The 15,568-nt window shown below is 43.9% G+C and overlaps 1 protein-coding gene across 1 annotated transcript in view; it reads right to left on the bottom strand.

The window, feature by feature from the left end:
* LOC149279259 (laminin subunit alpha-5-like) overlaps positions 1-15,568 on the bottom strand; it is a 47,877-nt gene that overhangs the window by 3,845 nt on the left and 28,464 nt on the right. The window contains exons 36-69 of the mRNA XM_089501380.1: positions 14,882-15,026; positions 14,574-14,714; positions 14,325-14,486; positions 14,091-14,195; positions 13,908-13,991; positions 13,564-13,794; positions 13,272-13,385; positions 13,055-13,182; positions 12,558-12,638; positions 12,110-12,324; positions 11,883-11,983; positions 11,501-11,681; positions 11,096-11,239; positions 10,472-10,623; positions 10,223-10,333; positions 10,001-10,112; positions 9,106-9,279; positions 8,706-8,902; positions 8,495-8,614; positions 8,242-8,396; positions 7,990-8,131; positions 7,626-7,728; positions 7,168-7,281; positions 6,543-6,722; positions 6,304-6,446; positions 5,922-6,107; positions 5,516-5,652; positions 4,739-4,895; positions 4,316-4,449; positions 3,871-4,033; positions 759-887; positions 523-677; positions 303-435; positions 69-212 (exon numbers count right to left, since the gene is read on the bottom strand). Coding sequence (XP_089357506.1) covers positions 69-212; positions 303-435; positions 523-677; positions 759-887; positions 3,871-4,033; positions 4,316-4,449; positions 4,739-4,895; positions 5,516-5,652; positions 5,922-6,107; positions 6,304-6,446; positions 6,543-6,722; positions 7,168-7,281; positions 7,626-7,728; positions 7,990-8,131; positions 8,242-8,396; positions 8,495-8,614; positions 8,706-8,902; positions 9,106-9,279; positions 10,001-10,112; positions 10,223-10,333; positions 10,472-10,623; positions 11,096-11,239; positions 11,501-11,681; positions 11,883-11,983; positions 12,110-12,324; positions 12,558-12,638; positions 13,055-13,182; positions 13,272-13,385; positions 13,564-13,794; positions 13,908-13,991; positions 14,091-14,195; positions 14,325-14,486; positions 14,574-14,714; positions 14,882-15,026 — 4,873 coding nt within the window. The remainder of the gene's footprint in view (positions 1-68; positions 213-302; positions 436-522; positions 678-758; positions 888-3,870; positions 4,034-4,315; positions 4,450-4,738; positions 4,896-5,515; positions 5,653-5,921; positions 6,108-6,303; positions 6,447-6,542; positions 6,723-7,167; positions 7,282-7,625; positions 7,729-7,989; positions 8,132-8,241; positions 8,397-8,494; positions 8,615-8,705; positions 8,903-9,105; positions 9,280-10,000; positions 10,113-10,222; positions 10,334-10,471; positions 10,624-11,095; positions 11,240-11,500; positions 11,682-11,882; positions 11,984-12,109; positions 12,325-12,557; positions 12,639-13,054; positions 13,183-13,271; positions 13,386-13,563; positions 13,795-13,907; positions 13,992-14,090; positions 14,196-14,324; positions 14,487-14,573; positions 14,715-14,881; positions 15,027-15,568) is intronic.

The raw sequence follows: 15,568 nt of genomic DNA, 5'->3' as shown, positions 1-15,568 counted from the left end.
TGAAGCGTAGCAGTATTACTTCTAGATATATAAACCATAAAGAAACGGAGTAGAAGAAGCCTTGGTACCTCCGTAGAGTGGCTGTACATAAGTGCGTTGCTCTGGCTGGTCTGGAACCCAAAGCCCGTGAAGAAATCCTCCTGGAGATTGGGCACGTTCTTCAAAGACATATTGAGGAACCCATGTCCATGGAACCGAGCGGCCCTTGCAATCTGGAAGAAATCGATGACATGGGACAGGTTAGCCCATCCGATATAAGACACAATATTGGATGGGTTCGCACGCGGCGCTCACTCACTCACCAGCAGGTCTGACGTGCAGCCATAGCTGACGCCGGTGGTGTTCATCCTTTTCAGGTCCACGTATTTCCCCAAAGCTTTGAGGCCCTTCATGCAGCCTCTGATAGAGCCTCCTCCCGGGAACATCTCCTTCAGACTGGTAGAGAAAGGCATTGTTTAGGAAGACCTTGGACACCAATAGCTCACGTAACGCATTGGTGGATCCAGCGGTTTAACGCCTCACCTATCAGGCAGCTTGTTGGACGAAACTCCCCCCAGGTAAAAATATTGGGCCGACTCCAGTTTACCATTCTCATACTCCACCATAAACACGTTTAGTCTCTCCAGACGCACGAATATCCTCTTTTTACCGGCAATGACTGCCAAGATTACCTGGACCTGCAGGTGAAGCAATGTGCAGTCAAACCTTGGTAACATACATTATATAATTATTAGTTTTTAATAATTAAGACAGATTACCACTTTGGCGGTGGAAGTGCTGACGTGAACCAACGACGAGTCCACAGGCTTGGCCGTCTGAAGTCCCTCTCCAATGTCGAAGTGGAGAGTTAGTTTTCCTTCCTGAACCGCCAGACACAGAAACTGTTCCTAAAATGAAAAAGCCGCACGAAGCGACACCAGTTAAACGATCGTCGCAGAACCTCACGGTATAGGTCTTATACGGCCTTCACCTCCTACAACAAGGAAAACACCAGAAGATTCCTAGGCACCAACTCACCCCGGCGTTTTTAAAGAGTTTATTTAACCCCTTCGTGACAAAGGCTGATTTTACTTTTTGTACCCTTCGTGACAATGGCCGTTTTAACATTTCTGCGCTGCTCGTGTTTAGCTGTAATTTTCTTCTTTCCCGTTTACTGAACCCACACACATTAGATATTGTTTTTTTCAGGACAAGAAGGGCTTTCTTTAGATGACATTGTTTTGATTGTATCGTATTATTTACTATTAAAAAAAGTATAAAATATGGTGAAAAATTTAGAAAAAAATGACTTTCTAACTTTTAGTTGAAAAATCTTTTACTCATCTATAAAAGGTAATAAAAAAACCTGCTAAATAGATTCTACTATTTGTCCTGAGTTTAGAAATACCCAATGTTTTTATGTTTTTTTGCTTTTTTCTGCACGTTATGGAGCAATAAGTACAGGTACCGTTTTGCTATTTCAAAGCCATTTTTTCCAAATCTGGTAATTCTTCCCCCCATGTGCCATTTCGGGTATCTTTGAAGCCGGCCAATGCAATTTACCCTATCAAGTCATATATTTTTGAAAACTAGACAGCCCAGGGTATTCCAAATGCTGGTATTTTAACCCTTTCCAAGCACTTATTCTACCATCAGCCTTTGTCAAACTTTATGGTAGTAATTTTTTTGCATTTGTTTTTTCACACACATTTTACTTTAGGTATAAATAAACAGGTTCTGGTATATGTCACTATCAAAAAACACCCCAATATGTGTTTAGCAACATCTCCTGAGTACAGCGATACCTCACATGAATGATTTTGCCTGGCTGTTTGGGGGCAAAAGGGCCACATTTGGGGCATGCACATTTTTCAATGTTGCACTTTGGCATTTGGGGATCCACTGCCCATGCCCTATTTGGTACATCTTTGAGCCGGGCCATTTCAGTGTGCCCAATAAAGCTATATATTTTTGAAAACTAGACACCCCAGGGTATTTCAAATGCTAGTATTTTAACTCTTTCCATGCACCATATCTACCACCAGTCTTTGTCAAACTTTGTGATAGTCATTTTTTTCCATTTGTTTTGTCACACACATTTTACTTCAGGTATGAATTAAAATGTTCTCGTATATGTCACTATCACAAAACACCCCAATATGTGTTCAGCAACATCTCCTGAGCGCAGTGATACCCCACATGAATGATTTTGCCTGGCTGTTCGGGGGCAAAAGAGCCACATTTGGGGCATGCACATTTTTCAATGTTGAACTTTGGCATTTGGGGATCCACTGCCCGTGCCCTATTTGGTACATCTTTGAGCCGGGCCATTTCAGTATGCCCAACAAAACCATATATTTTTGAAAACTAGACACCCCAGGGTATTTTAAATGCTGGTATTTTAACTCTTTGCATGCACACATTTTACCACCAGCATTTTTTTAAAGTTTGCAGTAGTATTTTTGTGTGTGTATTTTTCCCACACACACCTACTTTATGTATGAATTTACAGCTCCTGGTATATGCCGCTGTCACACGACACCCCAATATGTGTTCAGCAACATCTCCTGAGTACAGTGATACCCCACATGCATGGGTTTGTAATTTTTGGGGGGAACTAAAAGGCCACATTTGGTACGTGTGCATTTTTCTAATTGGAAATTAGATGTGTGGCCATCCTTCCCCCCGTGTTAATTGGGACCTTGTTGAACCCGGCCAATTCAATTTACCCCATCAAATCATACATTTTTTAAAAGTAGACACCCCATGGGCATTTAATATGCCAGTATTTTAACTCTTTCCATGCGAGAATTGTTTTAAGCTAATATGCTAATTTTAGGACTTGCTCACAAAAATATATTTTTTATATATATATTTTTTTTTTGCCTTTTTTTTTTTTTTTTTTTAACATTTTTTTTCAACTTGAAGGTTCCCCTGATAGTGACATCAGTGGGAAATTATTTTTACATTTTACTGTTTTTTTACTATTTTTTTTCTAATTATTATTAATTTTATTTTATTTTTAATTTATTTTTTCTAATCACACTGTGATTAGAAAGCTGAGCTCCATTGACTTGCATGGTTGAATGCAGTACCTATATTCAACCTGCAAGTGGAGCCAGAGTTCTCTAGAGGGTCTGGAGACCGTCTAGCGAACTCTTTAGACTTTATTGTTTCTTTATTGAATTTTCCCGGACCGCCGCCATCTTGCAGATGGCGAAGATCACCGGCAGCTGCGGCTGTGACCGCTCTCCGGAGCGGTCACAGCCCATCCAAAGGTAAGTGTTTGGTGTCGTTGATCGCCTCTTAAACGCTTTTAAAACGGGCGTCCGCCGCCATACAAAGTATGGCGGATGTTGACGCCCCGGGGAGGGGCCAGAGATGTGCCGATAATGGCGTTGCTGAATGCCTCGAGGTCGAGGCATTACAGCAACGCCGTTTCGGTGCAGAAAGCGAAAATAGATCGCTTTCTGCACCCGTTTAATGACGTGCCGGTCCTGGCACGTCATTTGTCGTTATCGACAAGAATTTCCGTGACGTGCCCGGACCGGCAATTGTCATCAAGGGGTTAAAGGTTCTTTAAACAGAAGCCTAACAAACAGATAATCACGGAGCAGATAATCAACCCGCAGAGAGAAGAGGAAATCCTAATCTGCAATCAGCGAGGTGACAATTTCACCGCGTGTTATCTCTTCATTAGGCAGAATACGTCTGCCACAACTGAACGCCACGCTGTTAACAAAAAGGTGGTTATTTTTGCACTAATTTTTTGTTTAAAAGGCGTTTAGAGGATGAATTGAGGAAATATTGCATTTTTATAATGCTCAAGGTAATCCGATGTTTATCGAAGGTGGGTACTGATATTGGGTTTGTGCAGTCTTAATAGTTTACCTCCGCATCGAGGAAAAAGAGGATCCCGTTGTATGAGACGAGACGGATGTCCATTTCAAACCTCTTGGAGGAACCTAGAAGGGTGTCTAGTTTTATTTCTGCATAACCTGTGCCGTCAAAATACGACCCATCTGTGAGCCAAGGGTCGCTGGTGGATTTGGATCTGGGGGGGAAAAAAGCAGTATAGTTATAATATAAATTATAAGTATGACCCATGATAGTCTGCAGGGTTTAATGGGGATATCTAAATATTCTACGGCCCGTGGGGACTATGGCCCTGAACTCTGCACCGTATAGACATCACCTCCAGAGTTCCTTGCAAAGTCAATCAAAGCCACCATTGATGTTGTCGCAGATTCTGCTTAATACAACCCAGCAGAACGTCCGCCTCTCGCACTCGGTGAGCACGAGGATCGCCATCTTGCTCCTTATCCAATGCGGTTACCTGGCACATGGTTTCTCCTGGGTGGTGTCCAGCTGGAAGGTCCTCTCAAAATCGTACAGACTGATTGGCTTCTCGTTCAGGGTGTCCATTTCAATGCATCCAAGGTACCTTGGATAATTCAAAGCATCCGGCGGCTAGTGGATAATAAGAGTGATACATTGTTTCTGTTATCTCTTTCTGTGCCGGCACACAGCCGGGGGGGTTCAGGTAGTAACCCGCTTACCCCACCTTATTATCGCATGACATACAGAGTGCCCTTTGCACCCAGGGATTCTGGGTAATAACCCGCCTTATCCCAAAATCACACAGTATACAAATCATGTCCACATGTTTGAATATGATACTTAGTGATGCCGTGTTTGGGAAAGTTAGTGACAGTAGACTGTCAGAATACAGATCGCCCAATGTGTCTCGTTAGCATACCACAAATTCCTCAGGGTATCCTCCCACGTAGAACACCACACGTTGCGGGTCCAGATTGAGCAGACCCTGCTGGCCCACGGCGGTGCTGTCTCCTTTCTTCTCGTGCAAGATCTGACTCGAAAAAACAGTGGTGGACATCTGCCCGTACTGCAGGATCCTGGTAGAATCGGACATCAAGAGAGGTCAGCGGGGATCGAGAACACAAAGTGATTATCAGAACAAAGAACACGGCGGGGGACATTTCTGCAGAACATTGACACATAGCGAAACCCGCAGCACATTCTCGGCAGAAATTCAGAATCGAAGCCTTTGGTCATCAGCAGTTCCCACCCGTACGCCGATCAAAGTGTTTTGTGCTGAATGACAGTAAAAAAAATGTATTTTCTTGCCTCTCCCGTCTGTATATGCAACACTTTCAAGTTCCCCAACTGAATTAAAGCTCTTTGTTCTACTACTTCAATTTTACCCAGAAAACGTATCCTAACAGACGGACGCATGGCCCCTAAAGCAGCATGACAGATGGGGAAAAAAAAGAGACAACTATTTACATCCAGAAAGTCCCCCAATCTGATCAAGAAGGGAACATGAATGTAACAGGACTTGATACACATATTTGCCATAAATAAATGAGATTGTAAAATAAGACACAAAATGTATCTACTGAGAATAGTTACAAAAAGTCCTAGAACTTTCACTCCACTTTTTGCTATTATTATACTACGCCCCGGTTTTTAATATTAAAAAAAAAGTAAATAAAAACAGAAGGATCTGGGTTACCGCTCTATGCTGACAGTGACAAAGGACTCCTTGATCTCCTCGCTGGTGGTCAGGAAGGTGGGCGACTCATCTCCCAGTTGGTAGACAAAGTTCAGCTTGTTCCCTTTCAGGACCAGTCCGAGGTAATCTCCCAAACCCTAAGGAGCGGACGCAACACGAAAGGGTTAAAAACAGCTTTAAAAAGAAAAGGTCCTCCCTCATTCCCACCTTAACTACTGGAAATCCACCATCCCCCAATCATCGACTTTCTGCTTCTAAAACTCAATTTCCGCGTTTCATCTGGTGCAGGTTTCCCACTTTATCTACCTTCTCCAGAAACACCACCCCAGATAAAGCGAATGGATGATTAATTGCCGGCTCTTTGGCCTGTCGTGTCTCCTACCCCCTCCGTTCGTGCCACACTTACATCATCATGCCCAAGGAACATCACAAAGCGTCCCTGGTCTGTTTCAGCCTGACGCTTCTTCTTGTTCTGGGGTCTAGAGTTCTGGACATGCAGTTTGAGGGAGGTGTATGCGGCCAGATCATGCAGGTTTTCTGGGGTCCTCAGCTGCACCCCTGAAGTACCATTAAACTTCACAGGGACTTTGACCTTTACAGGAAAGAGGGGGATCAGAAAAGGATGGAGAGCAACACAATAATGCATCTTATGCACATTGCCCAAACCACTTCGATTCCATTGGATGGAAGAATCATATATAGTAATAAATATAATATTTCCGTTGGAAGCATTACATTCCGTCTTTCAGATGCCATTTCTCACACCAATTACTTATTTTACTTCTCACCTTGCTAGCTGCATCTCTAGCCTGAGAGATCAAATGTCGGATTCTCTGGATGCTGTCAGAGATGCTGCCGTTCTGGCCTTGACGTTTTTCCAGTTTATTCAGCTTATCCAGAAGAAGGGGTATTGTGTTTTCCAAATTAGAAACTTTACGGAGAAAAAATAAGAAAAAAATAATGAAACAATTACGTCATCATTGTATCCCTGTTTCTCCAGCCTCTTAAAACCCAGCGTGTTCCTCACCAGAAGTTTTTGCCTCCTCCATGGCTTTGTTTACATCTTCATTTTGCAGACCGCCATATTTCTCTTTCCACTGTTCCAGGTTCTTCTTTATGTCGGTCAAGGTGGCCTCTACTTTATTGGCTGTGTCGTTGGCCTCGGCTGCCTTAAACTTGGCGCTTGTGATATCGTCGGTGACGTTATCTGCACAAAGAATCATAGCGGCAGATAAGAACCATGTGGCACGTCTAGAACTCACTTCAGTATATTCAGTATATTCTTATTCCTTTTACCACTTCTCCCAGAAGGCTATGTCACTTGAACCCTCATAGTCGAGTACTATAAATCCTAAAGACAGATGCCATCTCGACAGGATAACATGTCAACTAAATGCAGCATACTATTCATGAAATAGCACAATAGCAGAACAGACATTAATCTATACATCTTTGTTAATAGTATCATTATTTCTAGACAGTAAAAAGTATTAAGGATACGTATTCTTTGTTTAACTTTTTTTGCGGGCGGGTTGCATTCGTTGACTTAACGAGAGACAGAGACCGAGCTCACAGTCCTGATGGGACCTGGTTACTGATCGTTAGAGACGAGACCGCTAGCCCCCCAGAATGAGAAGTCTGAGCGCCGTTACCTCGAGTTCTGCCGAGTTTCTCGATCACAGAGCTGAGATCAGACTGAAGTCTTGCTTTCTTTTCTCTCCTGCCCAGAAGGTTTTTCCTGGCCTCCTCAAGCTTCTTCAGAACATCTAGAAAAGAAGGAATGTTTGCTTTTGGACTGTGTCACCCTCTCCCCACCTGTCCCATTCTCTCATAAATGTTTATCTGAGCTTTAGTGGTTTGCGGATCCAGACCTCAATACCGGACACATGCTTATTAGACACTTTGTCTACTCACATTGTGCTTGTTGCGCAAACACAAAGGCTCACAAGTGAGGTGGCTTTAAATTCTCTTCCACATCATCATTCTTGGTCTTATCGATAAATTACGTATTAAATTGGATTACTGATGTTACCGACAGGACCGGGATAAACCACTTCTCTTCTCGGCTTGGAATAGTAACTTCAGACAAGGAAAATAATACTTTTCTCACCTCCGCTCAATTCCCTCTCGGCCTCTTTGGCAGTTTCTTCCAGCTGCGTGCTCTTTTTCTTCAAATCTTGGCCCTTTCGGCCCAGGTCCTCGGAAATGACACTCTGCAAAGAGCAAGACCGACATGAAAAAAATCTACAACCAGTTTGAAATAGTGTGTCGTTGAGATAGCGTAGGGGAGGTATCCTTAAACTATACGTAAAAAGATTCCCAAGGTTTCTAATGTCCTAAAATGTATCATCCAGGAAACAAACTATGAATAACGGTAAAAGAAATGGTAAATTGAATAACAATTACTAATGTAAATAAGCAGCCAGTTGAAGGTAAACTAATGAAGACTGGTCCAGTTCTCCCACCGTCCCTACCTTCACGGCCTCTGCAGCTGCGCGGTTGGCGTCCTTTGCTGCCTTCTCAGCTTGTTTCACAGAATCAATGATACTGGAGTACGCATTAGATGCATTTATGGCTTTCTGGATATATGTATCCTGATTTGAATCACCAATGGCACTGTAATGGAGGAAGAAACATCATTGAAACATGGTTGACATTCCAATCCCTTTTCTTGCTGAATGTTTATGTCAATTGCTTAAGCATTCTGGTTTCTATGGAAAATGCACCTGAATAGGTTCTTTGCCAGCTGGCCAAGCTCCTTAGCATGCATCTCCGCTTTCTCCACAATTGGGATTTTCCCGCTGGCCAGGGAGAACTTCTTCACCTTGTCCAAGATTGGGCCACGAGCGCCGTCCAGTCCAGCAGCCAGCTTCTCATACTCCTGAAGGACAGAGAGACACAGAGTAACATCCGTTAACACACCGGGTGCTCTTTGAATGCCACTGAGACTGTAACACCTCATCTGAAGTCTTCCCTTACCTCCTTTAGGTTTTCAATCATCTGCAGGAGATCGGAGACCTGGACCAGAGAATCTTCCGCCATCTTCAAAGCCGCAACCATCTCTCTGTGCTGCTTCTGGAGGTCGTTGATTTTCAGCTGCTCGATACAAGGAGATATGGTGGGATATATGAAGAAAAAGCATTGCCTAATTAACAAGTGCTTAATCCGAGCTACATGGCTCTGCTCTTACTGTGTTCTCCTCCAGGTTATTCTGGTTAAGGGTGTTGAGGTCTTCAGTCTGACGGGTTTTATTGACCGCCTCATTCAGAGAATCTCTTAGATCCATCACCTCGGAGTTGTAAGTGTCCAGGCGCCTCTTGGTCTCACTCAGCAGCTCCTGGTTGGTCTGAAGAGTTTTTACCAGCTCGGCCTTAACCCGATCCAGCACTGACCAAGCAGATGAGAGAGAAGCAGGTCAATATCCATAAAGGCTTTTGCATTTATTAGAATTCCTGCTGCAAAATATATTTAATTATAAATCTCAGGAATGGGAGATCTCTGAAGCCGGAAGTATCTCTAAAGCTTCTACAACATTGGTTCTGACCCAACATAAACAACCAAAAACATCATGTATTGATGGAATTACATACGTTTTCTGGCCAAATCGAGCTCCTTCTCAGCCAAGTCCGAGGGGTGTTTGAAATCTTTTGCTCTCATCTCTCTCATCATGGACTCCACCTCCATAATGATTCGTATAAACTCTTCCGTGGAGGTCACGTTGCTACTGTTCGACTGTCCGATTCGCTTCAGCTGATCGATCAACCCTGAGTCAAAAACAGGTAAATTTAAGATCCTCTAGATAATTCTTACAGCAAGAGCAAAGTTTATAAGAAATGTTCTATTATATAATAAATATATATATATATATATATATAAAAATATATATATATATTTGTGTACGGAGTCTGGGACATTAGTGTGATGAACGAGAATAGTGAGACTGACGAAACGCCTACCTACAAGATCTGAGGTGTGCCATGATCTTGATGGACGGTACGCCAAAAAGAGGGCATACCCAAGTAATGAGAATTAATATAAGGAGAGGGTGGGTGGGGGAAATGCGTGACCCTGACTCAACGCATAGCACCTGAGGGTGAGCTGTAGGGGGTTAAGTAGTACTACAGACTCCGCCCACAAATACGGCCATTGCCATAGCCTCTAACATTATATATATGTATATATTATATATATATATATATATAGTTTAATTACATCTTTGCACTTTGTGTACTTTCTCACAATTTAATCAAGCGCTTTGCTACTTTGTTTCAAAATGTTTCTGCGATTAAGCTACATAAGAAAAAAAGAAAAAAAGAAAGAAAGAAAGAAAGGTTGAGAATTGAGAATTACAGACCCTGTTTGGAATGGATGTTTTTTTGGTGCATAATGTCTAACATTAAAGTAGTTATTGAGAGGTTTATGCCAGCGACTGTGATCATTGGGCCTCATACAGAGAGAACGTTCCAATCTGTTGGAGCTTCTTACCCAGAGATATATTATGGAGAGACTTCACTTTGCTTTTAAGATCTTTGGCCTTTTGGTTGGTAGCTTTCGTTGCTATTTGCACGACATTGGCTGTTTTTTTGGTCATATTCATCTGTAAAAGAAAACCATGGAATTAGTTTTACCAAATATTTAAGTAACGTGAAGAGGGAACACTTATCATCCCTGCCACCTACAGGAGGAGTCAGAAAGAAGAACTCTCACCTTGTCTTGCAAAGCATCAAGATCCTGAGAAAGGCTAATGCTGTCATCTTCCAGATCATCGGCTTTATCTTTTATTCCATTAACCTGGCCCTGATACTGAAGCCACAGGTCCTGGGAAAGAAAGACACACATATAATTGTAGAAGACACATTTAAAACTTTAGAATATTAGACAATGTCTGAAAACATTACTCTTTAGATAAGGGGGTGAACAGGAGGTTGGTGTTGGGTGCTGGTTTTTCCCATTTACCGTGATGTTGGCGATGGAATTGTTGAGGCTTCCGAGTCGGGTCCATGCGATGGAGCTTACACTCAGATTGGTGAGCTGGTCCCGGACAATGGGTAGAAAATCTCCCATTCTCTGTAGGTCTTCCAACAGGGTCACCACACAACTATCACAAGCTGGAGAAAGTGGGGATCAGTGATGGACCATTATGGACAGCTGAAAGATTTCCTAACAATACTCCAAAACGCAACCATGAAATAGAGAGGGTGGACAGTTTGGTGAAAATGATACTTGTTGGTGAATAAGAAGACGGAAGTGATGGCCAACCTCTTCACTTCCCGTATCATACAGAAAGTCGAGGTCCGTCTTTACTTGCCATATGTGGAATTCAAACTTGTAGGAGTTCCCAGAGGTCACCATTTTCTACAAATGTCAGGGATCAAACCCATGTGCCACAGGTTCCATTGTGGACCCTCTACATCATCCCCACTAATAAAATCTGAGCTACTTCTATGTCAGGAAACCATAAGACTTCAATAAAGCAACAAAGCAACAAATGTTATGTCAATCAGACTCATCAACCCTTTCATGTTAATATGAGCCCTAACCGGAAACGTTACGTCAATGATAACCAAACCCGGTACTTACGTTCGCATTTCATGGTCTCTGACTCATGAACGACGGGGATCTCGTGCGGGCGGCTGCAGGTGTCACACTGCTTCCCTGTAAGCCCGTCGCTGCACTGGCATTCTCCGGACCGGGGGTCACAGGAGCCCCCTTTACAGCTGCATTCTAAAAAGCATCATGCAATATTACTGAATGCTATGCAACGTTCCTCCTGGAGTAAGAAGCTTTACCCATGCAATAGCAAGGTTCTAGACACCCCTACAGCAACAAAATATGGCGGTTGGGTTGAGCACCATGGTAGGGTACATGGACAATCGGAGTAAAGGACTAGGGTGAGGGGAGAGGCTTGGACCTTCGACATACCAACTGGATGTGCCAAAGCACAGAAATGAACTGCCCAGGGAAGTGTCTGGGAATACTACTTACTTAGGCATCCGCTAGGACCGAAGCCCCAGTATCCAGGGGCACACTGCTGGCACCGAGGACCGGTGACCCCTGGGAGGCACCGACATTGACCAGTTCCAGCGTCACAAGTCGTATCGGCTGAGCCGGCACCACAGCCACATCTCTGGCATCCATTACACCCATCGAAGCCGTAGTAACCAGGCTAAAAAAGGGGGTTTATAAAGAAATGATTGTGAAACAGTGAAGGAAAAGGGGTAGCAATCATTACTGACGCCTCTAGACTGTAAGCTCTCTGGTCCAGGTGGTAACCAGGTACTGGCTTTACCTCTTGTTAGTATTGTCAATAAACACATTGTTTGGATTAACAAATTGCGCAAAATGCACGTCCTCCAACCATGATTACCTCACAGTGGTCGCAGCGTGCGCCGGTCACGCCGGGTTTGCACCGACATCTTCCTGTCCGTGGGTCACATGACTCCGTCCCACAAGCAGAACAATCGCATTCTGCAAGCAAACAGGGGGAAAGCGTATAAAAACCTATACATAGCACAAAGCAGGACCCCCTATAGAATTATTATCGCCTCCGTCCACGCCATTACACAGTGAAGGCATAATGCTTTAGGTTCTTACTGGTGCAGTTTTTGGCGGCGATGGCGTCTCCGTGGTAACCGGGCGCACACACCTCGCAGCGCGGCCCCGCGGTATTGAACATGCAGTTGGAGCACGCGCCGGAGAGCGGGTCACAGTCGCTAAACAGCATGTTGGAATCTGTGTTCCCGTTGCACTCGCACGGCCGGCATGAGCTCCCAATCACCATAGGGTTGCCATAGTAACCAGGTGCGCAGCTATCAGGAAGGAACAGAAAGCGTTAACGGAGTCTTGAGGCACCAAAACTTTTACTTATTAAATGAAGTTTTAATTCATAAATAAAGAAATGATAAATTTAGCAAAATACTCCTTTCCATTTAACGTTAAACTTCTGCGAAAATCACTTTTACGATATAGTTTGATCTCATGACTCGGGGGAAATTTACTTTTTTGTGATAAAGACTTAATTTTCTGTGTATGAACGACTTACCGCTCGCAGCTGGCGCCCGCGTAGCCCGGTTTACACAGACACTGGGTGGCGAAGCCTCTCTGGACGCATCCGATGGCAAAGCTACAAGTGAGAAACGCGTCGGTAAAGCGGGTCTATCCAGAACATAGTGTCATGGCTAGGGGCTCTTGGATAGCTGGGGCAATTAAAATGTAGGAACATGCGCTATTAAACAGCACACCGGACATATTTAAAGAGTCACACTGCAGGATATTTATACCCCATCTGTAGGGCCAGGGCTGCTCTTGGGGTAAGCAGAATTGCAGAGCCGGGGTATGATATTATAACTTAGCATTCAACTTCACTCAACGATGTAGAGACCACAAGAGAAAGGGAGAGAAAGGAAAGCAGTGACATGGCGGGGCCTGGACCAAATTAATTGTTGTTTTAACAGTTTTTATAGTATTGGATCTTTCATTCTGTGTTTCATTCTGTGTCATTGTTATGAATTCGGTCTTAACTGCTGGGTTTCCACTCACTTGTTCGAGTGCACAGACAAGGGACACGGGCAAGCAATACACTGCAGGGATCCGTCTGCTGTTCGGTTAGCAACAAATCCTTCCTTGCATCTCTCACACCGCTCTCCCTCTGTATTGTGCTGGCATTTCTAGAGCGGATAAAGAGCGGAATCAGGGATGTCTGGCTGATTTCCCGTCGTCCCACCATATTGTTGCGACTCAACTCAACGTAACTTACCACGCAGCCTCCGGTGCCAGGCAAACACTGGTCAGAATGTCCACTGCAGTTACACGGGACACATTTTCCCAAGAATAAGCCTTTGGTGTCTCTGTAGAATCCAGGAGCACATTCCTGGAGAAGAAACCATGAAAGATCATGGAAGATTTATGTTTGGCCAACCAAGGACAGAATTCCAAAAGCTAGGGGGCAGCTTCATATTATAGAAACTGCAAATGTTGGAAACTTATACATTGCATTAGATGGGTCTCAATGAACGCCCCACTGATGACCCAGTCATGGAGTGCAGTACCTGGCAGGAGTCCCCTCTATAGTTGGCTGGGCACATGCAGAGCTCTACATTGTTGGCTCGATCTCTACCACTCGTCCCTTGTCCAATCTCCAGGACAACTCTTCTCAAAGACACAGCAGAAGAAGACTGGGAGTTCAGGGCTCGAACCTGGAGCTGCTCTAGATTGGCTAGAACCATCATCAGGTCTTCACGAGATACCGGGTTGTAAGTCTGTGTGTGAATGAAGTTACCCTGCAAGGTGTCAAATAGGAAAGAATGGGAATTAGAAGAGAAAGTAATGGACCATTAAAATATTAATACTTATCCTTTTCAGTCTTCCCACTGGCCTCCTGCTCATCACTCACCTCCAGGAGATGTACTTGTCCTTGGTGGTTCTCCCCTGGCGCTGGGTACTTGGCCTCCAGGAAGGCGATAGTCATTTGGTTACCCTGCAGAATAACGAAATCATAGAGTCAGTGCTTGATGTTCACTATGCATTAGAACAGCGTATCTGTGTGACTCCAGTGGCTCATATTGGAACATCATACCTTTAAAATGACATCGGCCCGTCTTTCCACAGGGACATAGAGAGGGTCGCCTCTGAGTGCCTCAGAGTGAAGCTCATATCGGAGCAGCCCGCCATAGGAGGACACCTGTGCAACAATAAAAATGCAGTTTTATGTAAACACCGTTATGTTTTGAATGGCTTGTTAGAAGATTGAGAATCAAACCAAGAGAAAGGAAGGATCGGGCTGTTAAGCAGGTATTAGGAAGACACATACCCGGTCACCGAGGTAAGAAGATGGGGAAATCCAATAAAACTCCTGATACACATCAGGAACATCTGAAAGATCCGCCTCAACAAGACCCTCATTCAGCTGCACAGAGGTCTCCACTTCTTGACGATCTCCACCTATCAGGACCCAGCCATTCATGTCACTGAACTGTGCAGGGTGAAGAGATAAATTAAGGTCAATATATCAGGTCCCCACAGACCTAAAGGTTAGCTTGAGACCAAAGGGTGAACCTACCTCTGCTCGATATTTTGATGCTGTGTGGCATCGATCGGTGGCCCCAAAACAGAAACATCTGGTGCAGCCCTTGGGATTTTCAGGGTCCAAGTAGAAGGTCCCCAGGCGGCAGCGGTCACAGGTCGTACCCTCTACGTTTTCCTGTAAAGTAGGATTTTTTTAGCTTGTAAAACTAGTATTCACCTGGGAGGATGGATCCACACCAAACATCCTGCTCTGGATGTTGGCTCCCACAGGAGGAACGAGGTAACCAATGTCCACGTTGAGCCACGGTTCCCATTCAATAAGTTCTCCAGATCTTCACTCACCTTGCAGTGACACTGGCCAGAGATGGGGTCGCAAACACTGGGCTCTGTGCCCGACCTGTTACAGTCACAAGGCTTGCAGTTGGGGTATCCATAATAACCAGTGGCACATTTCTCACACCTTCTACCCATGATGTTTTCTTTACACCTACATAAACGGGAAAGGGGAAAAGGCTCCAGACATTTTTGTTTTTTTACTTAATAAGAAAATGTTTAAAGACCATTTGCTTCCGATCCAACAATTGATACATTGTATTTTGTCATCCTTCCCTTAAAATCATTCTCGATATGTCACAACAACAAAAAAAAACACGTGGCGTGTGGCCCTCTGGGGCGGCATGAAGGACTAGGTCATTCTCAAATAGGTGTTTAATAGTCCCTTTTTAACCCATTACTTTACAGCTGTAATGGGTCCTGTGGGTTATGCTCCAGTTTTAATGAGGTTAGACATCTATTGAATTGCGAAGCAATCTATTGGAGGGACGCAGTAACTCCCAACTCATAAAAAGTTATGTTGGCCTCACACGACCTTAGTACATAACCCAAGACTTTTATTACCAATCAGCCTTGTTTATAAGTCTAGGAAACTGTAAAATGATTATCTATAAAATGACAACAGATATCGGTAAACTTTTTTTATCTGGAAAAAGGTTATCCGGAGAATACAGAAGGAGAAAACCACAGGATTTA

The sequence above is a fragment of the Sceloporus occidentalis genome, unplaced genomic scaffold (genome assembly GCF_023333645.1).
Source record: "Sceloporus occidentalis isolate IW3139 unplaced genomic scaffold, rSceOcc1.0.p SCAF_173, whole genome shotgun sequence".
In the NCBI taxonomy this organism is placed as follows: Eukaryota; Metazoa; Chordata; class Lepidosauria; order Squamata; family Phrynosomatidae; genus Sceloporus; species Sceloporus occidentalis.
This window is presented reverse-complemented; position numbering and strand designations above follow the sequence as displayed.